At 37.0% G+C, this 27,585-nt stretch overlaps 1 protein-coding gene across 1 annotated transcript; it reads left to right on the forward strand.

The window, feature by feature from the left end:
• GRK7 (G protein-coupled receptor kinase 7) lies at positions 1-27,574 on the forward strand. Its single transcript, XM_087933271.1, has 4 exons — positions 1-955; positions 1,513-1,950; positions 18,878-19,149; positions 26,698-27,574. The coding sequence occupies exons 1-4, from the start codon at positions 353-355 to the stop codon at positions 27,020-27,022; spliced, it is 1,638 nt and encodes a 545-aa protein (XP_087789397.1). The 5' UTR covers positions 1-352; the 3' UTR covers positions 27,023-27,574.
• Positions 27,575-27,585: the final 11 nt, after the last annotated feature.

Raw genomic sequence — 27,585 nt, forward strand, 5'->3', positions numbered from 1 at the left:
TTCGAGACATAAATTGTAGACACAGAACTGAGAAATGAACACTAGATAGTGGTGAACTAGTGAGGAGATTTTCCTGGGATGGCATCCCTTTAGCTATAGATAGCAAACCTAAAGCTCCTTATAGAGAAACCTCTTACTAGCCATTTTCCACAAATGGTACATACACCTCAAAGGTACTTAGTGAAAATCCTTCAGAGGTATTTAATACTGCAGTCGGCAGTCTCCCTCCTATTCTCTGAAGCTTATACATATAACCAGGTGGTGGCACAAAAAAGCAAAACCCAGATAAACACCGCAAGATTCCCCAGTGTTTTTACCTCAGTAAGCGCTGCTACTCCAATTGATTGCCAAGATGTGTGATATGGGGGGACTTGATAATCTGATTGCCAACACAGCATACTTGCAAGCCAGGAAGTCTGGAGAAGTGGATGCCAAGGATATGCAAAAGCGACGCAAGAGCATTAACCTACCTAAGGTTGAGGAATGTGTTGGAATCAAGAGTTCTATTTCTCTGGAGTATGAGAGCATTTGTGAGCAACAACCCATTGGCAAGATATTTTTCAAAGACTACCTGGCGACTGTGCCTGAATACCAGGTGGCCCAAGAATTCTTGGATGAAGTTTGTGCTTGGGAGTTATCAGAAGAAAGCATCAAGAACAGTCTCCTAGAGGGCATGGTCAACATATATCTGAAGAATGTTAGCAATACTTACTTGAAATTTCTTAGTACAGACCTATCCAACAAGTGCCAGTCAGCCTCCGCAAATGATTTTGAGAAAATCCTGCAGTTGGCCAGGGAAGAGACAAAAGGCTTTCTTAAGGGAAAACCTTTTGAGGGCTTCCAGACCAGTCCATTCTATGAGAAATTCTTGCAATGGAAAGTCTATGAGCGGCAATCTATAAATGATAAATTTTTTGAAGAGTTCCGAGTATTAGGCAAAGGAGGCTTTGGAGAGGTAAGGAGCAGTTACTTAGTCTACATGCTGTGTATATAGATGAGCTTTGATACTTAAATAAATTCATTAGACCATGGGTCACTAAATAAATTCTTGCATAAACAAGGTTTTTTTGTTACATATCCCTGTTTTAATCCTCTTCACTGGTTATTTTCTCTGCAGTAATATGTATTCAGGAGCAATATGTAGTTTTCCTTTTAATTGGCTCAGAGTTGCTTACATGAATTCATGTTTTTTATTTTCATGATAGTAAATAATTCTATTATTTGTTTATGAAATTTATTCCTCACCTTTCTGCTTATATAAGCACTTATGAAACTTGTAACAGGCAAGACAAAATGCAACATAATTTGGTACTTTTAATTAGTTTAAAAGGTCTGTAGTGTTACTACTTAACACTTTATGTAGGTAGAAAGGCTAGAAGGAGACATTCCAGCCAAGAAAACCTTATTTTTAAGGTATCACTAAAGCAGTTCAGAATTGTTATTGACATCTCTCTGCTTCCCAATATAAATGGCTCACTTGGACTTTTTCTTTTTGCGTGGAACATGCTGTAGGTTTGTGCTGTCCAGGTGAAATGTACTGGGAAGATGTATGCCTGTAAGAAGCTGGACAAAAAAAGATTGAAGAAAAAAAAGGGTGAAAGTATGGCTCTTCTTGAAAAGGAGATACTTGAAAAAGTCAACAGTCGTTTCATTGTCACACTGGCCTATGCTTATCAAAGTAAAACCGCTTTATGTCTCGTCATGAGCCTCATGAATGGTGGGGACCTTAAATATCACATTTACAATGTGGGTGAAAGAGGCTTGGAAAGGGATAGAGTCATCTTCTACTCAGCTCAAATTATCTGTGGGATACTGCACCTCCACTCCATCAAAATTGTCTACAGAGACATGAAGCCAGAAAATGTCCTCCTGGATGATAATGGTCATTGCCGATTGTCTGATCTTGGTTTGGCAGTAGAAATCAAGGACGGCAAAAAAATCAGCAACAGGGTAAGTGAGTATTTACTGTGCAGGGTTGCAGATAACAGTATAGAGCAATTTTCTCTGTTTCTTATGCGTTGGATCCAGTGTTAATTCTTTCAGATTTTATCCTGACTAAATCTTATTTGCTAACTTTATTCTATGTGACAGACTGGTAAGAAGATTTGCCTAATTCAATATTTATACTATACAGTGTGGCAATTCAGGTACCATACTTTCTTAAAAGAAATCTATACCTTGCCAAAAGTTGCCATTTTCTTTCAAGCAATTATATGTTTTCTGATAACTGATTGAGAAAATATTAATATAAAGTGTTACCTTTATTATCCAAATATAAAACATAATCTATAGAAAGTTCTCTTGTACAAGCCCATTGCAAGTAATAGGAATCACATAAGAATAATATTAAAATGTGTTTCAGCGAAGGAAAAAAAATAAACATTTTATTTAAATTGGGAAAGACAGACCACACTTGGCCTTCCACAAATTGGTTTGTATAATATATAAATATAGGATCAAGGGAGTTGATAAGGAATGGTACACTTGGAAACAGAAATTAATTATCTTTCTTCTTAGTTGTTGAACTTTTTATTTTAGAAAGCTTTTTAGAAAATTAAACTAAATTTTTCTTTCAAGTTTAACAATGCAGAAGATAGCATTAACTAAGATATTAATAAAGTAGCAAAGAATTTTGGAGAATTATTATATTATTTTATTCACATTAGGCTCCATTTTTAGTTATATCATTTTTAAAATCCTTTGTTTCTTTGTGTATTTATCTATTGCATTTATATGGCCATTCATCTCACACAAAGTAACTCTGGATGGTTTACAACAATTGAATACAATAATAAATAGATTAAAAATATAATAAAAGAATAAGAATATTATCAATATTTTTAAAAAGGATACAAATTGAATGGAAAGAGCAAGAATGTCACAACAAGTCACAGTAGAACATCTAGTAATCTCTTCAGTTCTCAAAGATCCTCATGCCTGATGACATAACCAGGTTTTGAGGACCTCCTAAACAATAGCAAGGAAGAAACAAGCTTAAAGTCATAGGAGAGGATATTCCACAAAGAGGTGCTACAGCAGAGAAGGCCTGCCTCCTGGGACCCACCACACACAGTTCCCTGGTTGATAGAAGCCATAATATGCCTTCCCTCCCAGATCTAATGGGACAGACCTAAGCAATCAGGGAGAAGAAGTCCTTCAGATAAGCTGGCACTATGTCCCGAAGGACTTTAACAGTCAAAACCAGTACCTTGAATTGGACCTGGAAGCAGACTGACAACCAATGCAGCTTGTGAAACAGCGGTGTAATATGTGCTCTTTTAGCAGTACACATAACTGCCTGTGCCACCACAGTGGACTGGGGGTTGGGAATGCCTGATTTAATGGAAGGCCCCATGTAGAGTATATCTACATTCTAATGTAACCCAGTCCCAGTAGTCCCAATTTTGAGGGGACTAGGGCATGAGTAACCATGAACAGTCTCTCAATCCAGGAAGGGATGCAGTTGGCACATAGCACAAAATTGTGCAAAAACCCTCCTAGTCATGGCCACCACCTTCTCTTCGAACAGGAGTCATGAACCTAGGCAGGCTCCCAGATTGCCACACCGTCCAGCACCAAAGATGGCAAAGTCCTAGAACTGGTAGGACCCCACACCCCAAAGCCATAATCTTGCTAGGATTTAGCTGAAGTCTGTTGTCCCCAACCAGACAATCTCTAGGCACTGGCATAAGGAGTTCAAAGTTAATTCACCGGGGCAGAAATATATAGTTGGGTATCATCAGAAATCCTGAAGAAATAGGCAAATTAGCATAGTACCATGTCATACACCCCAGTCGCCTGAGCTGATCTGGAAGGATATTATGATGGCTGGTATCAAAAACTACCAAGGTCACATACCACAAGGATGGATGCACAACCTCCATGCTTTCCATGCCTGAGATCAATACAAATGACCAATGCCATTTCTTTCCAATACCCAGGTCTGAATCCTAACTGTAAAGGACCCAGATAATCTGCTTTATCGATGTCCCCTGAAGCTGTTTGCACAACCACCTTCTCATTCACCTTGTCCCAAAAGAGGAGATTAGATAATGGGCAAAAGTTATCCAGTATAGTAAAATCCAGCAATGGCTTCTGAATGAGGGGGCAAACCAAAGCCTCTTTAAGAGGTAAAGGAACAACCTCCCCACTCAAAGAAAAATTAACTACTGCTAGAACCCACTAGAACCCATATACCCTGGACCATCCTGGGCCACTTTCAAAGCCAAGAGGGCATTAATCTAAAAAGCTGATGGTTAATTTCACAATTTAAAGCACTCAGTCCATTTCCTCAGGTCCAACAGGTTCAAACCATTCCCAATAACCAGACATTTCCTCTGGACATGCAGCAAGGCCAGCATTCAGCTGCAAGTAAATTGGAACGATTTTATCCAGCAGGTGCTAAACAAATTGCTCCCTAGGCCTCTGCACAAGAGGACTTGTCTCACCCAAAACAGGTGTGGGGCAACAATCTGTGAATACAATAGGGGTTGAAAAGTCCTACCCTTAGTGCCACAAAGTAAGTTCTAATAGTGATGCTAACCCATGTTGTTGTTGACTTGTCCTTGGCTGAGTGCCAATGCTGCTCTAGATCATGGGTATCCAATCTTTTGGTTTGCCTGGGCTGCATTGAACACTAATTGTCTTGGGCTGTATCTGAAATATATAATATAGTCAATGTATATAAACAACAAATTTCTTTTATTTTTTAATTACATCTTGTGACACTGCAATACTAGCTGTCCAGGGCCACATTGGCTCATGGGCTGTGGTCGAACACATCTGCTCTAGATATTTCTTCTGTCATTTCATCTCCCTGAGCTCCTCCATAAAGCACAGGAGAGTGACAGAATCCCTGACAGAGGAGTAGGTTCATGAGTGCAATCCAATCCAACTTCTCAGCTAGCCCCTGTTGCAAGTAACAACAAAATCTTTGGATGGAACTTGAGCAGACTAATAGGAATAGCTCCTAGTTCCTTCCGAAACCCATCTGAGTTCATCAAATGTCAGGAGCAGACCAATCTAATGAATCCAGTCTCCCACAGTGGATAGCAATTCTAGAAAATCCCATGGAAATCAGAGTGTGATCTCGCCATGACAAGAGAGATACCAAAAACTCCCTCAATTTCAGATCATGCAGCTGACTGCTCCGATAGCAACACCAGATGTAGACCAGTGGTTCCCAAAGTGGGCTGTACTACCCCCTGGGGGGGCGGTGGGATGCCTTAGGGGGCACGCAGGGGGGCGTTGGAGGTGAGTGTCAGGGCACAATTAAGGAGTGAGAAAAAATCCTGCCCCCGCCACTTTCAAGGTGAGGCCCTGCAGGATCACCCCGTTGACTTGCATGCTCTGGTGCAAGGAGCTCAATGGGGTGATCCTGCGGGGCCTCACCCCGAATGCAGCATTGGGAAAGGAGAGCAAAGCCAGAGTGGCTTTGCTGTCCTTTTCAAACATCCTGCCACCATGTTTGGGGCGAGGCCCTGCAGGTCCACCCCATTGAGCCCCTTGCACCAGAGGCACCTGCCCAAGCAAGTCCGAATGGAACAGTGCACAAAGTCAATGGGGTGAGCCTGAGAGAGGAAAAGAGAGAGGAAGAGAGGGAGAGAGAAAGAGAGAAGGAAAAAGAGAAAGAGAAAAGGGAAAGAAAGAAAAACGGGCAAAAAAGAGGGGGATGGAAGGAAGGGACAGAAAGAAAAAAATAAAGAAGGAGGGAGGGAGGAGAAAGATAATGAGATATCTATTCTAGTCCAATCACCTGCTCTAGCAGGGTTAGAAGGGAGTGTGTGTGTATGTGTGTGTGTGTTCTTGTAATTTAGCAATATATTTTGATTTTGCCTTCTTCAGAATTGGCACTGTAAGACATTGGGGAAAAGTATTTTTTTTAGAGTGGAGGTCCGGTCCAATGGATCCTATTTAAAGCCTCAACAAAATGTGAGAGCTTCCTGATAGTCTTGGCCATGTTTCGTCCACAAAACCTTTAATTAATAGAAGCCAAAGATGTTTCAATGTGCTGGCAAAGATGCTGGCAAAGGTGTTTCAATGTGGAAAAGGGCCTCTAAACTAGGCCTCATTTCAATCTGATGCATCAGGTCTCTCTCTCTCCCTCTCTCCCCCTCCATCCTTCCATCCCTCTCTTTCTTTGTCCCCTTTTTCTTTCTTTCTTTCTTTCTTTCTTTCTTTCTTTCTTTCTTTCTTTCTTTCTTTCTTTCCCTTTTCTCTTTCTTTTCTTCCTTCTCTCTTTCTCTCTTTCTTTTCTCTCTCTCTCTTTCCCTCTCACAGGCTCACCCCATTGATTTGGTTCACCGCTCTGCTCGGACTTGCTTGGGCAGGTCCCTCCAGTGCAGCGGGCTGAGTGGGGTGGACCTGCGGGACTGGCACCTAGAATGCGGCAGTGACGGCCCATTTGAAAAGTAGAGCAAAGCCAGAAGTCGGTAACTTTTGCTGCAAAGAATCACAAAAGCTTCTGGGTTGTGAACAAGAAGGGACACACATGTCAAGGCAATTCAGCAACATAAAATAAAGAAATACAAATAAAATAAATGAACAAGAATCAGCAAAGCATCTCTGATTAGATTTTATTCACTACTAGTATCTAATCAGAGATGCTTTGCCAATTCTAGTCTAATGACCTGCTCCGGCAGGGTTGGAAGGGAGTATGTGTATATGTATGTGCATGGCTGTCAAAACTCCAAAAACAGGTAAAAATAGCTCTGGGGAGGCCAGTCATAAATTAGAACACTTACTAAGCAACCAGCCATTAAGTGAGACCACTTGTATTTGGTTTGCCAGTCACCAAACCACACCCACCCAGTCATGTTACCAGCAAACCACACCCTCAAATTAGGCCACACCCACAGAAATTTTAATCCCGCCCCTGGGTGGGGGGCATTGAGGATGAGTTTGTAGCACCAAGGGAGCGGTGCACTGATAAAGTTTGGGAACCACTGATGTAGACTATGACCACTGTTCCAGACCATGTTGAGCTCTAGATAACCTGGGATTGGTCATGGCAGACATGAACTCTAGAGCCACTTCTGAGAAGATACTTCAGTTTTTTTATTTGCATAGAAATGTATGGAATGAATAGGCATATGTTTTTATATGATATGTATGGAATGCTTTATATAGCATGAATGTGTAAACTGTTGTATATCTCCTTAATTTTACAAATCTGGTTAATATTTATTTTCAAATTATGTGGATTCTTTTTTGTGTGTTTGTATATATTTTTTTATTTTTACTTCTTGGAATTAGTTTTTTATGGTTTTGTGATTTGTTGTTTTGTTACTTCTGTGAGTCACCTAGAGTTGTGTCTTAAAATGGGCAGGCCTGTAAATCTTTTAATTAAATAAATAAGTCCATCTAGTTCTATTGGATGACCTCCCCCAGCAAAATGCATTAAATAACATGGGATGAATGCAGCAGCCTACATAGGCTGAATCATGACCATGGTCTCCAATATTCCTTCACTCATATTTGACTCCTAAAGGGCAACCCTCTGCCAGTGAAAACTGAGCTCAAGAGGGCTGGCTGCCTGCATGCAGCCCTCAAGAGCTCTGTTGTCACTGGCAGGGCACTGAGGTCCTTCACTGTTCCCAGGTCAGCCCTGCGGGCCAGATCTAAGCACCCCACAGGCCAGATCCAGCCCCCGGGCCTTGAGTTTGACACCCCTGTTCTAAATTAACCAATACAGTTACTGCAAAGCATTTTGCTATTCAAGCTTCTCCATCCATCCACATGCGTATAACGGCTTTTTTAAAATGTGGATTTGTTCATCAAAGATATCAGCTTATTTAGTTACAATATCTTGTTTCTGAGTAGGTCTTTTCTCCATTGACATAAAATGTAAGCATATATGCTATAACATTGTAAAGTATATTTTTCTGTTAAACATCTGCTTAATCATGCTTACAATATAAAATATAATAGACTGCAGTTCAGCAGTTAATGTTTTAGATTGTGAGTAGAGAAATTGAAGTTCTGTTTCATTCTTAAAGCACATAAGTTCGCTGGGTGACTTTGCCCCATCATTTTTCTCCCACCTCAATTCATCTCACAAAACTGTTATTGTGGAGAAAAGGAGTAGATAAAATTTACAGGAAAAAAAATATGTTCCTTTGGAATTTAGGAGTATGAGACAGTATATAGTAGCTGTAGACGAATGCCCAGAAAATAAGGTGGTATTTTGAATTTGAAGGCCTACAACTTATAATATATAGAGTAAGAAAACTATCTTTGTTTGAAAAGTGACTTCTTTTTCTGTAATAAACACTGAATTATTATCCATAAGCATGAATGTCACTTGAGCAATTAATTTTTTTCTGAATATCACACCTGGTATGAGGCACAAAGAGAAAGTAGATGGTTGACAAAGATGATGCTCTTCTCAAACCAATTAGTTTATGATGTAACAGGTGAAAACATCTACATGAATCCTTCAGGCTATTGTCAGTTCATTATTTAATCCCATTTGGAACACGTGGCCACCCTAATCTCTATAAGGAGGATGGATCAATTAAGCTAATCCATCCTAGGTAGCTGATGAATCCAACTGATTTCTAGTCGATGATGGAGATTTTCCCAGCAATCAAGGGGGAAACTCTAAGGCAAGCCTGGTTGAATGATAGAATAGAGAGACTTGGGGCTTTATAGGGTGGCTCCTGAGTACCAATCTATAGGGTTCCTTGGTTTGCTGAGGAGCTCCAGGAGATGAAGTACCTAACAAAGTATCTCCAGCATCACTGGAATATGGAAGGACCAAGAACAGCCAGAAAGAGGGAAAAAGCCCAATTCTTGGTCTATACTGTAATGGTAAGATATATAAAGTGTCCATACTTCTCCACATTTATTGCATCCTCAGGGTGCTAGTCAGCAGCATTATTTAGTGTGATCTGGGTCCTTCTGGGCCATGGGATCCCAGAAGATCCCTGCTAGTTTTTAGGAACATGTTGGAACAAAATTGCTCATATTTACTGTATGTAAATGGATTGTAAATATCCAATACGGCATGAACTGGGTGGTAAATTTGTAGAATCTCATGAGATGATAGAGGTAACATTTTGCAAAGTCACTTGGGATTCTTTTACACCAATGACACCCAAAGAAGTAAAGAGAAAAATCTGCCAAATGAATTTCTATGTGGGATACCGCAGTACTCAGCCTTTTGACTAATCTTATTTAACATCTAACATTAAACCTTTGGGACAGGCCATTCATTAGTTTAAGGCCTGGTATCATCAATAGGTTGATAAATGCATATTTTACATCATCAGTTACCAGGCTGCATAAGTGATGTAGAAGTCTTGATCCACTTGCTTAGAGAAGTTAGGAAGTATATGGAATGAAAATGACTGCAGGTGCATCCCAGGAAGATAGAGCTATCATTGGTACAGAAAATGACTACTTCCAAAGCAAATCTTAACAGGTTTTCATTTCCTATGCAATTTAAATTGTCCTGATTTGTCCTGAACCCTGCTGGATAGGTGGAATCAATAGCTAGAAAATCTTTGGTTGGCTTTGAACCTCTGCCAGTGATACCCATTCCTGGATCAGGATTCATTGACTCTAAAATGACTTCAAATTGCTATACGTGGGGCTACCTTTGAAGACAATTCAGCAGGCAAAACTGGCATATAAGCATCTGCTGGCCTTACCAGTGCTAGCCGGTTCAGCAGCATAACATCTATTCTGCAAGAGCTGTGTTGGTTGCTGATGGGATTTCAGGTTCAATTCCAGGGGGTGGTTGCTAACTATAATTTGATTTAATCCTTCCGTTTTGGACTATCTTTTCATGTAGATATATCTACCTACTGGATATCAGCATGTTATGGTTATGCATATTCTGGATATCCATGGAGGACATGGATAATTGGAAAGGAAGACAAATGGGGAAAATGAAAAATACATTAACTTTTAAATTTTCCTGCCATCCATAACAAAAATTATCACAAAAACAGCAAAAAAAAATTATTAGGCCTACATGCATGCGGACTTACTTTTTCAACTATTAGAAAGTCTGGCTTTTTTTCAATTGCAATGTTTTTACACAGATTTTATTGTTAAGAACATATCCTCATGATAATTGGTGACCAACTTACTTTTTCAACTATTAGAAAGTCTGGCTTTTTTTTCAATTGCAATGTTTTTACACAAATGTTATTGTTAAGAACATATCCTCGTGATGATAGGGTGGGGAAAATAATTGGGTGGGTGGGAAAGAGTAGATATGAGGTAGAAATTTCACAATAGACACATGATGAGTCATGTGATCCACAGACTACAGTGATCATAAATATAACTGTCTGGATTGAAGCTGATTACTGGAATCAGGAAATAAATAACATAAATCTTGGCTGTTGAGTCAGTTGACAGACAAGATAAAAAGAAGAAGCAGGCAATTTACAATATCACTTGACTGCTAAAAATAGTTCAACCTGAGATACTTTAAAAACCAAATAATACCTGCTGAATGGAGTATACAAGGACAAAAAGGAAGACATGTCCTTTTTTTGACAGTCTTCTGGAAATCCCATCCAAATCCAAGAGTGCTTGAAGATAGAAAAGGTGGAACCATAAGGATCTGTCGAGGATGGTCTTCCAAAGCAGGGGTCCCAACCTTGGCAACTTTAAGACTTGTGGACTTGAACTCCCAGAATTCCTCAGCCAGTGAATGCCATTTCTGTGATCAAAGTGAAATATATTGATTCAAATCTATTCCCATGCAGTCATATAACATTCAATGCACAATCATACACACAGATTCAGGTTCCTTACTGTGTCTTCTTCCTAACTCTATCCAATCTCTCTAATAATAACCATGACTGTTAATAATAATAGATGGATTAAGGCTTTAGCTTTGGCAGGGGAAGATTAGATTCTAAGGTAGAAAATGAAGGAAAAAGAATGCTGATTATGACAATAGCTTTGTAGATATTGTTCTTAATAGACTTCCTTAAATAGTTATCTGATAGCACATTCGGTTTCCTCTAATTTCCATCTTGCTTTTTTTAAAAAAAAGTTCTTGTACTATTCCATTATTAGGTTTTTTTCTCCTTTACATTTTTCAGAAAATGAAGATTCCTATATTTTTTCCAAAAGGGAAAAAGCTGGATTTTGCTCGTCTGATTGATTGGTTGGTTAGTTGGTTGGTTGGTTGGTTGATTGATTATGTGCCATTGGGTAACTTTCAGTTCGTAGTGACCACATAAATAGATTTTTTTCCATGTTGATCTATCCCTTATCTGTCTCCAGAGATCTGGGTCTTTGCATAATGTGTGTGAAGTATGGTAGGATAATTTGAGCCTGGTCATTTACTTTCTCAAGTAAAAACTCAGGGTTGATTTGTTCAATGATCCATTGGTTTATTTTCTTGGCTATCCATAGTATTCTCAGGAGCCTTCCTCAACATCAATGTTCAAACTCTTCCTATCCGGCTTCTACTTTCACTTCTATAGAATGTTACAGGGAATGCAATAGCTTGCACATGTCTGATGTTTGTAGGTAGATAGATCATGGTATTTGAATATCCTTTCTCAGGCCTTCATGGTTGTTCGACCAAATGCTAATCTACAGCCTATTTCTTGGCTGCTTGTTCCTTTACTGTTGATAGTTGATTCTAACATTTTAGTCTAGGATGTTTTAAACAAAAGGTATCATTCATTATATCATGCAAACCCATACAATAGGTTGAGTAAACCATGATTAATTTTTTTGTCCCTTTCAATTATTTCTTATTCTTGGAGACTGCCTGGACAAATCTCTACAGTTTTCTTGGCAAGGTTTTTCAGAAGTGGTTTGCCATTGCCTCCTTCCTAGGGCTGAGAAATTAACTGACTAAGGTCATGCGAGTGGCTTTGTGCCTAAGGTGGGACTAGAACTCATGATCTTTCTGTTTTTAGCCTGATACAACAAACTGGCTCTCCCTAGCATAAAGAGCTATGGACAAATGCAGTTATAGTCTGGGGTCATTTAGAGGTTTCTGAAATTTTTAATTCAATTATTACAGATTATTACATTATCTTCTTCCCTTGAAAACATTTTTCTTTTATTTTTTGGGGGGGATTTTAAATTTAGTGTCAGTAAGATTGACAGCTATAATACAGTTACAGAATGATACAAAACATTATAACACTGGAAATACTGAAGGATAACTTTGAAAAAATGAATCAGAAGTTAATATCAACAATATCAATAGCAATGTTTCCTTCTATGAATATGAATGGAAGTAAAGGCAAAAGAGGGACAAGTTTTTATCAGACAAGCTAGAGAAGGTTGACATTGAACGGGGACGTACAAATGAAAGGCTACAACAGCGGAAAAGATATTTTATTGGACATACAAAAGAAATTGATTGATGCTTTAAAATCAAAAGTTACAAATAATAAACCCAAATTTATTTTTGCAGAAACACAGATACAGGCAGTCCTCGAGTTTCATTGGTAATTGGAAACAAAATATCTGTTGCTAAGTGATGTGGTCATAAATCATGATGATAGTGATAGTGATCTCAATCCCATTATTCCCTGATTTGAAGAAAGGAGGACAGGATCAAGATATACGCTGCAAGCACAAGAAAGAGAAGAAAATCTGAATAACAATGAAAGGTTATATAACTGAATGATCTTTTTTATTTGTTATTATTATATTCTACTTTTGATTCAAGAGCTCAAGATAGCATACACTTCCTATTTTTCCTACAGCAACAACCCTGTGAGATAGATTGGGCTGCAAAAGTGACTGGCCCAAAATCACTCCCTATGGCTAGGAGTGAACAGAAACTTGCTTGTCCCCACTCCTGGACCAATACCATAATAGCATTAACACTACATTGGTTCTTTAAAGCTTTTTGTTATAAATTTGAAGTTAGGGTAAGTACATATATAAAGATGACACGGAGAGATTAAGGCAATACACATGCACTCACACACTACATATATTGTGTTTGTAGGTGTGTGTGTCTAGGCTAGAAAAAAAGAATTGCAGTTCTCACTTTCCATGCATAAGAATATATTTTGTATAAACAAAATCTGCCTTCACACATCCTTTTTCTTAAGAGGTTCCTTATCTCATGTTGAAAAGGTCTCCCAAACCCATAAGCAGAATTATACTTTGCTTAGTTTACAATGCATGCAGCAGTAAAGAAGAATGCAAGATGTTTAAATCATAATTCTATTTGTTGATTTCTTTGTGTATTATAGCAAAATTGTGAGATAATAGGAAATATTATTATTTCCTATTATCTTTTCAGTGGCTAGTTGAATGCTGGGCCGATTATTATTGGTATATTGTAAGTAAAAGGAAAGGCAAGTTTTGATTTCTGCCTCTTTATTATACAATGCATGGCAAGGTTAGTTGTAATCAGGGAGAAATAAATCTTTGAACCAAGTATACTGAATAGATTCCTGTGGTCCAATGTTACATTCCTCCAAGGTCTGTTAAGGCCACTATGAACGAAAGATGGAACAGTTGGAAGGGAGAACAAAGCAGTCAGTGGCACCCTGTGAAGGAAAGGAGAAGTGAGCTGTATAAAATAGCTGATAGGGCTAAATTCATATTGTTTTGTCTTCCTGTTTAACAGTTCTTTTGCCATGACAAATAAAGGCTGAACGCACAGATTGTCATTTCTGTTTGGTTTATGAGACTGATTGTGTTTATTTTGTAAAGAGCTGTGGGAAAATGTGAGCCGATCTAAACCACATTTTCCTATTCTGTTGGAACCCCTAAGGACAGCTGCTTTGTGACCAACAACTCCACCCCAATTTTTGGAGTTTAAATACTACAAGACTTTAGCCAGGACTTTAGGAGAACACTTCATCAGCAGAATATTTTCCCCCAACACATGAAATGAGTTTGAGTTCTGGTTCCTTCAAATTTCTGAAAAATTATCTTCGGTATACTGAGTTTACAGTATTTAGTATTGCTAAGCTAAGTCAGTTTCCTATTTGTTTTGATGCATGACATGTAAAAATAAAAGCATTTAGCAGCAAAGGATTCGCTACCAAATGTATATCATCATGTACATCATATAATGGTATATCATATACTATACAGTATATGGGAAGATTTTATATGTGTGATTTTATAATGCTGGATAAGATCAGAATACAAGTTTAAAGTGAAGAAATATTTATTTGCCCCGAACGTCATCTAGAATGCTTTAAAAAGGTTGATTGCATTGTATTGGAGATATAATTTAGGACTTGGGGAATATGCATGCATTGTCTGCATTTGTTCTATTGTTGCTCCATTTGGGGTTGAAATGTTAGGAATGTTACTGTGACTGCAGACTGATCATTGTAGATAAAAGATGCATATGTTCTTCTTCACTATATATTTGAAGTCTATCAAATACTTGAAATATACCAAGGTACCCAGGAGTTTTGATCCTTTTATACATATGGGATGTTTAAAAATAATTATATAATATTGGACAGTTAATTTATATCTAAGTTGCAGCAGTGTTGTTTGTAAAATATTTAAATTCATCCTTTTTGATGAAGAAACAAAGAAAATAACTTTTTATGACCTTTGCTTACTATTTATTTTCTAGATATCCCACCTTCCTCCTATTAAGGTTTTATCATGTTCTTAAAATAGTTAACTGAACAGTTTCTTTTTTTCCTTAGATTTAGCTTAATACTTTATAAGAAATTCAATAAATGGAAAAATAACATAGAGCATGTGGCAGCACCTAACTGACATTGATTGATTTGCCCAAAAGCTGAGCAAAGTAAGATCTACTTAATATTTGGATGGGAGATCAACAGGGAATTTCCCAGTTTTTTATAGCTATATAAATAACTGGGAAAAGTAAAAGAAAGGCAACAACATCCTGAAGACAACTTTATAGATGTGTCCCCATAGCCACTGAGTCAAGCTCAACTCAAGAAGATCTTTATATATACATAAAAGAAAATTAATAGATAGAAATCATGAGTGGGCAATGTGTCGTTCTAAGAATATATTCAGCCTTTGCAGGAAGGTGGAGAGGGGAGGCTTTAGAGTCCCATGCAGTCACAATTACTGAAAACCATACAGGGCAATTGCAGTACGATTCCAAACATGGCTTAAAGGTTAAAAACATTTTCCTGTGGCAGAGAAGTGAGGAGATGACTAATGAATACTGTAATAGAAAGCAAACACTGGACTCTCGAAGATGTAGAGAATTTGCAGAAGTTTATTCTCCCCAGACTCTTGAGTATTCAGGGGTTGGAAACAAAAACAGACACTTGAAGCCTCAACAGCCAAATCAAGAACTCAAAGTAATGTTCTAATGAAATGCCTAACCAAGGGGATCAAGTGTTCTAGCTGCAGCGGTTTGTGGCTTGCTTTCCTGCTCTCACTAATGGTCTCAATAAGCCTGCCAGGCTCAGTTGTGGGCTGTGTTGTCAGCTTTTACTTGTGTTGTCTCTGGCACCCTTTCTTCACTCCTGATGTCCCATCTTGAGAAACCAGCTTTATTTCCTGCCTGATCAGTATGTTGCTTCAAGGCCAGGCAACTTAGAAGGGTGGGGGAATTTGTTGTACCAGCCTGATAAGGGTAGTCCACTTTTCCTAGTCTTTAATTTTCTTCTTAACAACCACAGGTATCTGCTGTCTTCCTGATCTTTCTTCTTCAACCTCCACCCCTTCTCCTTCATTAGAATTTTCTTTATATTCAACCAAGCACTGAGACTGCAAATGCCCATTCTCTGTTATATGGCTTATTGACGAGGAGGCCAAGGTTTTTCCTTCCCTAGAAAGAAAAAAAGAATTCTAATCATAATCTAATACAGCAAAGCTAACCTTGTTTTTCTAGAAAGGAAAAAAATAAATAGACTAATCAGCATACCTTTAATCAGTTCAGTGTGATTATGGTTTGCTCCAATGATAAGTTTAATTCCTTTCCATATAAGCATATGGGCCTTTTTAGTTGCTCTATTTAATTTAATATTTTTTCATAGAAAAGCAAGCAAGTACCCTCCAAATATTTTGTAGTATAGTTCCCATAATCCTTTGCCAATAGCTATGCTGGCTGTTTAACTGAATTTCAGAACAATAGAAGGGCACTGAATTGTCTATTCTTAGCATGTTTTTTTGGTGTTCCTCAGTTCAAGTTCTTGGGTCAATCAGAGTTGAATGATCCTACCCCAAAATTTATAATTCAAAATCTGATATTCTGTAGTTGTCCTTTTTTTCAGTTTGTGAATCTCTCAGTTTACTCTTGCTATCTGGGCTGATTCATCAAGTGCATCTCTAAATTTTCATGTGAACAAACACCACAAGAACCATTTTATGTCATGGGATAAAAACAGAATCTTGAAAACCTGACAAGAGAATCAGCACAGGATAATCCTGAGTTTCTTTTTCACCCTATCCTCTCTTTCAGGGCTCAGTTCATGTTTATGTAATCATTCTTGCATTCCTTCTTCAAGGTTATTGATATACAGCTCTGCAGCAGAGTAGAAGTGAAATGGTAGGTTGTTGCATTTTATTTAGGGGTTGAGTATACACATTATACACATACACATCCTTTATTCAAAAGGATGACACATTTAAACAAGATTTAAAACTTAACAGCTCCTTTACTATATTCTCTCCAAATAAATGCCCTTTCCATTTTAAGAATAAGATATTTAGGGAAGAACTATTCCTCTTTTTAGATAAGTATTGTATAGTAATAGACACACAGACCTCTTAATATGAAAGAAATGTGGAAAATACACCTTGATGATGTGATGGATTAGGCAATGGAGTTAAACAGTGTGATTCTGTAAGCAGTTTGAAAGTTAGCTGAAGAATATTTATTATGTTAAAAAGTTGCTAAATGCAATTAGCATTTTATAGCAAGATGCCCTCAGTTGTCCATAATTTTGTTTCAGATATTTTCATTTGTTTGTTCTGTATGTATCACATTTTTACACTTTATTCAGGTTGTCTTTTAACAGATTAGCAATTCCCTGTGGTATAAATTAGGTTAACAATTATTCCTTTTAAGATTGTTATTGAGTTTCCATTGCTGATTGCAGAAAGTTTTCAAACAACATGCAATAGGCAAGAAGAATACAAGTACAGGCAGTTCTTGATTTTGAATACAAGTAGAGATAGTCACAACGGTCATACATTGAGCCACCCATGTGACCGGACCCAATTTTAGGACTTTTTGCAGTGGCTATTAAGTGCATGTGGTGGTTGTTAAGCAAATCAATGTAGCCCTAAGGCTGGAAACTGGCAAAAAAATATCATGAACATAATCATGTGAATGCAGAAATGCTGCAACCGGTCATAAAGGTGAGCTAGTTGCTAAATGCCTGAAATTCAGTCATGTGGTCACAGGAATTCTGGAACCAAGTCATAAGTAGCGTGGGGAGGGGTGCATCATAACTTCAATGATTACTTGTATTAAGTTGCTTTTCTGTAAGGCAAGCAGAGCACTATGAAATCGTGTAATGTGTCAATGAGAAATAAGAGATTGGGATCCCTTTGAGCAGGCCATGGACCATGTACAGCCCATAACATTCTCGGATGTGGCACAAACCACCTTAAAATTCAGTTTAATATATTTTAAATACATTATTGTAAACCAGATTAAAATATATGTCACAAACATTTAACTAAATAAAATAAAAAATGTAATAAAACATTGATGATACTGCATTTTAAAACTAAATAATAACTTTAGTCACCAGTGAGCAAAATTCAAGAGCTCATGACTTCTGAGGAGTCCTGCACAAGTTGCCACCTCAGTCTGCAGCAATGAGGATTGCTTGGCACAAGCCATACAAGATCACTACTTGACAGGTGGTTCTGCTCAGCAGCCTCAAGCACCCTGGGCAGCTGCAATTAAGCCAATTAAGCTGTGAGCTTCTGCCTTTTCCCTATACTGGGAACTGACCTACTCCCAACCCAAGAGCCTCCACTATTTTCAAGCATGTATAGTATGTTCCATACTGTGTATATTTCCTAGTTTTGATATTTTAAGTAAAAATATATAAATATTTGAACATGTTACTATTGTATATATTTAAATTTTACTCATATTCTTATATCATGACACACAAAGTTGTATTTGGTTCAGGAAAAACTGCACAAAGCAATTTTCCCCCACTCATAGATTTATTAGAAATTAGAGGGAATATTGCATGGAGGTGGGATAGGAGGGGAGGGGCTGGTCCCCATGATTATCTTATGCAAGATTTAGTGGCTCTCATTTGTCTCTGAGTTTAACACCAATGCCTTAAGAGAGATAGATGAAGTTTTCACTCCTTGCCAACAGCCTTGGTTAACATTACTGGTTTCCTGCAATGAGAAATCAGCATTGGGTGACCCAAATAGGAGAAGCTTACTTGTCTCTAAGTTTGTCTGCGCAACTCTGTTCTTGGTCACTGGGAAATGGAGTGAATTTGGCTTCCCCTGTTCTTTCCAGTGTTGGTTAAAACTGCTAGATTCCCTTTGCATGAAACATGGTTTTTTTGTAAGCAGACTAGTAACAGACAGAAACCTCATTATTTCTTCAATTTTTCAGCTTGGGAGACTGGCATATATGAGGAAGGGAGAGAGAGAGTCTGTGTTTGTGTGTGTGTGTGTGTGTGTGTGTGTGTGTGTGTGTGTGTGTGTGTCAGTGGTGGGATTCAAATTTTTTTACTACCGGTTCTGTGGGCATGGCTTGGTGGCCGTGGCAGGGGAAGGATACTGTAAAATCTCCAGTCAGAGGTGGTATTTGCCAGTTCTCCAAACTACTCAAAATTTCTGCTACCGGTTCTCCAGAATTGGTCAGAACCCGCTGAATACCACCTCTGATGTCTCTCTCTCTCTCTCTCTCTCTCTCTCTCTCTCTCTCTCTCTCTCTGTATCACTAATTAGGATTACTCTTCATTAAAACTATTTTATGTTGCCACAGGCTGGAACTAATGGATACATGGCTCCTGAAATCTTAAAGGAAGAAAGTTACAGTTATCCTGTAGATTGGTTTGCTATGGGGTGCAGTATTTATGAAATGATTGCTGGTCGAACACCGTTCAAGGATTACAAAGAAAAGGTTGAAAAAGATGAAGTTAAAAAAAGAACCATAAATGATGAAGTGCAGTTCCAGCACGCTAATTTTGATGAGCCAACAAAAGACATCTGCAAACTCTTCTTGGCAAAGAATCCTGAAAGTCGTTTAGGAAGCAGGTATCATTTTTTCCCTCTTTTGATTGAGTGGTACTGCCATATTTTTTTAAGGAACTGAAGTTCAAATGTCAATACTGTAGAATTTTCTAAGGCTGCTTAAGCTAAAGAGCTAAGATCTGTCTGGGTGCAAAGATAATCTAACTGTAGTAATCTCCCTGGTTGGATTATTGCAAGCCATTGTCCACAGCTGCCCTTGAAGGTTCCCTGACTGCTTCCGGATATTTTGTAATCAGGATTTTAGCTGCTGTAGAAATTTTGTTCACTTTACTGCAGTGAGCTGGTTGGTTCTTTGCTTCCAGAGTCATTCCAGGTTTTGATGCTTATTTCAAAATCATAAATGCCACTACTTTCCATTACTCCTAAAAGTGTCTCTTCTTGTACTGGTCTTTCCATATTTTAAACTTTGTACAAATTCCTGATAGCCTATGAATTAACAGAAATTTCTGTAAAACCTAAAGGAAGTTTTGACAATTGACTGAATCTGCACCTCTAAGCCATCTGTTAAAACCTGCCTGTCCCAGGCCTAGTTAACGAGAATACTTGCTGGGTATTTTCCGACTAGCAAATATTTATTGAGGAGGGAGGGAAGCAAGAGGAATCTACTAGTTCATTTCCTTAACATGACCATGCACAATAAAGAGCAGCACCATTTGGTGTGTCATTCCTGTTACAGCAGGGGTCCCCAATTCCTGGTCTATGGAATGGCACTGGTCAACAGTATGCCAGAAACTGGGCCGTGCAAACAAGCGAAGCCCATCCATGGGATGCAGGCAGCACAGGACACCATGTCTCCTTTGTCCATGGAAAAACCTCTCTCCATGGAAATGTTCCCTGGTACCCAAAAAGTTGGTGGCCGCTGTGTTACAGGATAGGGATCCACAGTTGCAGCAGCACATTTTATGCCATCCTGCCTTTTTTTTTTTTGCCAGATCAAATGTGAATAGCATTTTATTGAATTTGGGGAAAGAGCTGCTAGAGAGCACAGATCTGAGAAAATAGTGTTGTTTGGTTCTTGTTAAATCTGGACCTGGAGAGGCCCAGGTTTTATTTATTTATTTATTCATCTGATTTGTCAATCGCTTACAAGATAATAGGTATAAGTATAAACATGAGTAAGAATACAGGAAATAGGTACGAATAAATGGGGACAATGGGACAGGGATGGTAGGCACAATTGTGCACTTATGCACGCCCCTTACAGACCTCTTAGGAATGGGGTGAGGTCAATAGTAGATAGTTTAAAGTTAAAGGAATGGGGGTTAGAGGTTCAGTTCCCCAATTGAGCCACAGAGTTTATTGGATAATTTGGGGTTAATTTTCAGTCACACAATCAAGGAAGGCAAGATCTTGATCTTTGTGCACTAGTCACAAAGGACTCTGTCACCATATGCAATTTAAACTTTGGTTAAAGTTGAGCAGAACATTAGGATTTGAGGAAAGAAAGGTGGCTGGCATTTTATATATCTCAATTCAAGTATTCTTTTTATAGATGAAAACAGTAGCTGTGCTAAACATTGTTACTAGGGATAAACCTGTAGAGATTATAGCCTGCATGCCAAACTGCAGATTCACAGTTCACTTTCTCACAACTGAGACATTAGTCTTGCTTATGTATAAATAGTTAAAAACTCCAACCCTCTCTCCGTGGGATACGGATAAGATTTGGAAAAGGGCTAGTTTCCATCTCTCAGACATTTGGAATATCAAAGAAGCTGAAGAAATCCAGGAACACTGAAGCAGAGGAGCATTTGTTCTGTAGAAATTAAGAAATTTCTGTAGAAATTAACTAGGAATTAGATCTTACTTTCTTTTTTTTTGCATTGTATGTCCTTTACCTCTATGAACAAGTTACAAAATTGGATGTTTTGGTTTTCAAATATATTTCAGGCTGTGTTCCTAAGAATATTTCTTTTCATTATATATTGTGATGTTTAATAATAGTTTCAAACCTGCTCCTACAGAATTTGGGAAGAGAGCTGTTTATCTGAGGGAACTTCATCTTCTGTTTTTTTCTTTTTTGTGAGTTTGCATTGCTTATGTTTTTATCATGGTTGCTATATATCTTTTAAATAAATAAATATATCTGTAGCAGAACAGATGAGGCTTGTCCTGAAGGCTGGTGGTGGCAGCAGTACTAAGCTGCCATTTGAAAGAAGGACATAAAATGATTCTGATTCTCATTTTCATTCTGCAGACCTGCCCTACTACAAAACAATGTTAAACTATAAAGAGTTTTGGGGTTTTTTTTGTGATGCTAATTTAAGAATAATGGGTAAGGATTGTGAGAAGTGGGACAATGATACTTTTCAAACATGCATATTGCATGTTGGGTCTTTAGTTATGAAATAAATGAAATAAATATCAGTGTTTGGTGTCAGATGTTCACCCAGGTCCTGTGTATTTCATTGGACTTCTATAAAGCTCCGATAACAGTGGTAAAACTACGCAAAAATTCAGACAATCCAAAAGAAGGATTTTCATAGAACAGTATAGAAGCTTTTAAGAATGATGGTAGATTGCTTCAAATGCCAAATAAAATGGCTTATAAATGTTTAAATAAATATATTCTGCTTGAAGGACAACACTTTTCATATAAATAAAAAGTTTATTCAGTCAGAGATATAATAATACAGTATATTTATGGTTACATTCTTGTGTCTAAAAAATATTCCGTGTACCGCATTTCATAAATGTATGCTTTCTACACTGTGTAGGATGCCTCTCCCAGCTCACTGGCCAATGTCAGGTAGGGAAAAAGTTAATTTTAATTTAATTTTAAAAGCCCCCTAAAATGTAAACTAGAAAATAAAAATTTAAAATGAAACAAACAAAAAATCCATCTACAATAAATTGTGTCTGAAACAGCTGTAAACTATAATCAAATCTTAAATGTCCTGAACAAAAAGCAGTGTAAAAGTCCTAGAAATAAATAAAGTTGAAAGTTGAAAAGGACATAGCTATTATATTAACTTTTTAAAAATAGTACAAGAAAAACATGGGACATTGTTATGAATAAGGCAGCCAAACACCATCTCTGATGAAGGAACTTTAAAAACACATGGAAGTATCAATCTAAAGAAAAAAATGAATACATTTTTAAATACCTGTTTTTAATGCCACCCTATACTTTTATTGGGAAAATATTCCCAATTACTCAATAAAAGGACAGAGATACATTTTAATGCCTGCATATTTTAGATTCTTTATATTTTGCTCCAGTTCATTTAATGTTGTATTAACCTCTAAAGGATCGGGGAATTGTCTTGCAATAATTATTTGTGCAGATGTTTTTCATGCTGCTGTTGATACTGCCAAATGTGCTGCTTTAGCATTCTTTACCAGTTGTGATCTTTCCATGTCATGGCAAAGAGGTTTTGCTTAGCCCCTAACAATTAAACTATCTTTCAAAGCCAATGTTTGGCCCAATTGACGCAAGCTATAATGAAACACAAGGAAACACTGGAATTAAAATGCTGATTGAAAATACTAACTGAAAAGCACAGATCACCGTAATTAATAACTTGAACTGGGCTATTTATTTATCTGTTAAATTTATATTCTTCTTCTTTGCCAAAAATAACACTCAGCATGGCTAACAAGCAAAATACAGATGAAAATGTTATGTTTATGGGTAAAATATTAAAATAAATACACTAAAACTATGATTCAATGCACCAATTAAAAAATAAACAGACCTCTCAATTAAAAATCAGCAACCAATGCCAAACATTTCCTGAAGTATGCAGAGGATAACCGAAAGAAAGAAAAGGCTTGGCTTCTTCTGGCTTGAATTCCACTGAGAATGTGCTCTGTCTTATTCTCACAAAATGTGGGTCCCAAACAGATAATTTTAATGCGAACCTTAAATCCTGCATATAGGAGATGTGGGCTTCCAATGAGTTTACATCCAAAGTGAATCGAGTATACGCTCTTTTTTTTTTTTTCATTTTCTCCAAAAACAGTCTGATAGCCGTAAGTGTTATAGAGTATCTCTTGAACTTTATCAGTTGCATGCTTGTCTGTCATTTCTTTTTATTGCCACTATATGTAAGATATTGTGATTAGGTGGGGGGGGGGGAGGGCATTCATTGTATATTGGAGACAGCAGAAAACCTGTCTATGGTTGCTAACTAGAGATATTGTTCAAGGACAACTTTACAAAGATTAACTTAAGATTCTGGTAAGGTCAATGAGCCCTTGGGTTATCTGTTTAAGTATGCATTGCATAAGTTAAAGCTTCTTATAGGCAGCTTTAATTTGCATACTTGACCCTCTAAAAGGTTTCTGATTAACAGCAAATATCAACAATCCAAGGGTCATAAGAGGTAAACTATTTCATCTCCTAGGTCCAATTATGTAAGTTTTGTAGAACTAGGTTTTCAATCAGGGGCATTCAGAAAGAAACAGATCACTAACCAGAAAGAAGCAGAAAAATATTTTATTTCATGGGTATGAAGAATACCACACACACACACACATATGAACTGGAATCTGATATTAACAGGTTAATCCAAGAAGAATTGGATTTCCACTTTTCAAAATTAATTTACAAACACAATGTGACAGCTAAAAGAACAAATGAGACCAATTAAACAATGGTTTCCAGCAGATTATCTAGTCATTATCTGGAAGGCTAAATGCAATCAGTAAGTATATGTCAGTTTCTAAGAAACAAGACTATATTAGGCCAAATATACTCTCCAAAGAAAAGCATTATTTTTGTTGGGGCAAGTATTGAGAAGGCTATGTTCCAAGAAGATGCCAAGATGTAGCATTTGAAAAAGAGTGTGTGAATCTCTTTCAGAAGATCTTCCCTAAATATTTTTGCTAATGTTGAGAAATATTGGAATATTAATATTGCTAAGTGGACTAAAAAAGACAAATGTACATACTATGACTTAGTTTATCTGCAGATCATCTGCCATACACACTGCCATACTCCCAACTATATATCTAATTAACATATTAGAGAGATCCAGTGCTTGCTGACCCACAACATTCACCTTCCAAACATCTCCAGAAATGATTGTTAACAAAACTTTTTTGCATCTTTATTCTTTATTTATTTTCATTTTTCTTTGTTCTTTTGCACTTTCCCTTCCCCTATCTTTTTCCTTATAGATAATGTTTGTTTTTTTATTTTATCTTTTGCAGAACTGTAGATATATATATATTATTTTAGCCAGGGCATAGCTGAACAGACTTTAGTACATTCATTTAATAACCACTCAATTTTTTTGAGAAAACCTGCAATGTATTCATGATAAAGTTAAATAACTGGGTTAAGTTCACCCAGAACGTGATGTTTGTATGAATGCATCCATGTGGTTTTCTTGGCCTGACATGTATGCACTCGTGTTCTAGAAAATACAATTTCAATGGTTTTCTCATAGGTGATCATGATAATTAGAAGTAATATGAAAAGATAATTATAGTGCTAGTGAAATGGTGAAAAGTACTTGAGGATTTATTTTCCAATCTGCATTTTTATTAAACAAAAATATAAAATAAATCCGATTATTAATCTAGCAAATGAATTAAACATTAAAGCTTATTTATGGGCTAGTTCAATGGGTGATCCAGCCAATTATGGCTTACAAACTGAGATTAAATAAATTGTAACTTATTAGGCATGAGTGAACCAGGAATTAGATTTCTCAGAATGTTTAAATCTGTTTCTGGTAGAGGTCTCTCAGAATGTTTAAATCTGTTTCTGGTAGAGGTCTATCAGAACTCTAACAGATGTTAACAAATAAACATTATTTAGTGATGCTATACTCTCCATCATGTTGTTAGGTGACTCTTGTACATGCATGCAAAGGCCTAGCGGTGGTGCTCAAATGTCAGTTTCTAGAAAGGAAGAAAGTGATGGCCATTGAGTTTCCTTTAAGAATTATTCCCTAACACAGCCTGCTGGCACATAACTCACAAAAAATATCAATAATCTTGGCTGTCTGAACTAGAGTACCTGTGGGAAATAGGAAGCCAAGTTTTTATAGCTGGACACTGAATCTAATTTTGGTGATTGTGTTTTTCATGAGCATTACAAAAAGATAGAAATTTATACATTTTCTTTTATTTTACATGATTATGGTCACAGAAAATCATGTCTTTTAATACTACTCAGTCGCATGGTTTAGTGCCTATTCTAAAACACATTTTTCTCCAAAAGTAATGAAATTCAATGTTTGGAATCAATTCTACATCATTTTATTTATTTTAAAATTTATGTATGTGCACATTTTTGAATAGCACATATACTGAATATGTGCACATATACTGAATAGTTCAGTATACATCCTCACTATCCTAGGTGAACAAAGTAGCTTCTTTTCAATTAATTGAATTTATTTAACAGAAGTACTGTCCAACCCCAAATGAATATTAGTTTCTCACAATATAACAAAAAAAGAAAGATAAAATATAACAAACAAAATCACAACACAAATAAGTTAAAAGCTGATAAAGAACAAAATGACTGAAAATTGCCAGTAATAAAACACAGAATAGGTTCTATCACCCCAGTCCAAAATCTTGGACAACCCTATTAGAATAGGAGCTACCCAGTAGAAGCAAAGATAAATTAGGATGACAAAATGACACATTTCCATGCTGGCACAAGTGGGAGGGGGGTGGATTCAATTGAGTAGCTCTAAGTAGACAAAATAAAATTCGTTTGTTAGTTCAAGGTCATTGGGTATGGTGCAGGATGAAAAAAGGATCTTACTTTTGGACGGATCATGATTGGGCCATGTGATGTGATGATGGCCAATAAGGGATGGATTTGCAATTTGGGAATTGTGGAAAGTCCGAAATCTTTCAGATTCGGGTTTCTACAGATGTGCCAGGTGCTATTCTAATAAAGGTACATTTCAGATATGTTTGTCTTGGAGTTACTGATTAGAATGGAGGTTTGCTGGAACGCTGACACCTGTTGCATACCAACCCTTTTGGTTATCAGCTGTACAAAAATTACAGGGGACAAATAATTGCCCCCACCCCCAACCCCTTGTAGGACTTTATTACAGCACCTTGAATTGCACCAAGAATAACAAGTGCAGCTGAAAGTTTCTTCTCCAGGTCAACAATCATGTCAGATTTAACCTTCTTACCTACACATTGCTTATTTTTTAATATAATTTAATTCCTTTGAGATTATACCCACTAATACCTCAGTGGCTGAGGAAGATAAAAATTATAGTCCACAAATCACCAGTTGAGAGAAGGCTATTATATTGTTTCTTTAATGCTACTCAAGTTATCCACAGGGAAAGAGGGCTAACTAATGAACACTAAACATTCTTAGCTAAAGGAGATCTATCAGAACAAGATATATGAATTAATCTGTATAAAAATGTATTTATCAAGTATTGTTGCCTAGCGTGCTATTAAACCTTCTAATTTGGAAAGTAACAGAAGGCCTCAAACTTAATAAATTAACAAATCTTTGATTGTTTCTTTCTGATCCCACTGGTAAACCCACTGATATGATTAGTATGTGCTTGAATATAAATCTGCTTCATAAGACTTTTTCTTGTTTTGTTACAGGAGTAATGATGATGATCCCAGGAAACATGAATACTTCAAGTCAATAAATTTCCACAGGCTGGAGGCAGGTCTTATTGATCCTCCTTTTGTGCCAGATCCATCAGTTGTCTATGCCAAAGATGTTGCAGACATTGCTGATTTTTCTGAAGCTCGAGGAATTGAGTTTGATGACAAAGACACTGAATTCTTTAAGAGATTTTCTACTGGTGCTATCCCAATACCCTGGCAAGAAGAAGTTATTGAAACGGGACTCTTTGAAGACCTGAATAATCCCCAAAGATTAATTGAAGGTGACTCCAAATCTGGAATTTGTTTACTCCTATAAATCTTAAATTAATAATTGAATCTTCCAAGATTTCAAGGCTCAGAGAAGTTTAACAAGCTGTCACTGACATCATAAAGGCAAGCTGATTAATCTGTCCTTTTCCGTGCTGGAAATTTTATGACAAAACTTCAAGATTCTTTTATAATAGTGAAATACTTTAAGAACTTGTGATGGTTTCTGAACAAACAATCGTAGCTATTAGGACAGAGCACTCTATTTGGGACTACCACTGTTTTATTATAATTCCCTAGTAATACACCTACCTTCTTTACAAAATGGATCCTATTCTTTTAAAGAAGAACAAAATTCTAATTGATTTCAGTGATGTAGAACTCAGAGCACTTATTTAAAGTGCTTTCAGTCACAGAACTATTTTTAAAAGCAGCATACAATTCTTCAATTTCTTTTCTTTAAGGTGAAAATAAACATTAGAACTGGTGGGGAAAAGTGAGAAGTTTATAAATAAAAGAGGAAAATACCTGGATCTCATATAAAATGTTGTGAATAAGATGGCAATTACACAATAAAATTCTCATCTGCATTGTAGATTAAGCATTAATTTA

The sequence above is a fragment of the Pseudonaja textilis genome, chromosome 4 (assembly GCF_049901715.1).
Source record: "Pseudonaja textilis isolate UNSWEBS1 chromosome 4, rPseTex1.2, whole genome shotgun sequence".
Lineage (NCBI taxonomy): Eukaryota > Metazoa > Chordata > Lepidosauria > Squamata > Elapidae > Pseudonaja > Pseudonaja textilis.

What these genes read in the sequence shown, in the direction of transcription:
- GRK7 (XM_087933271.1), top strand. Translation starts at nt 353, where the DNA reads ATGTGTGATATGGGGGGACTTGATAATCTGATTGCCAACACAGCATAC. An exon ending in GCAAAGGAGGCTTTGGAGAG is followed by an intron (nt 956 to 1,512) that starts GTAAGGAGCAGT and finishes AACATGCTGTAG; the next exon opens with GTTTGTGCTGTCCAGGTGAA. An exon ending in GAAAGTCGTTTAGGAAGCAG is followed by an intron (nt 19,150 to 26,697) that starts GTATCATTTTTT and finishes GTTTTGTTACAG; the next exon opens with GAGTAATGATGATGATCCCA.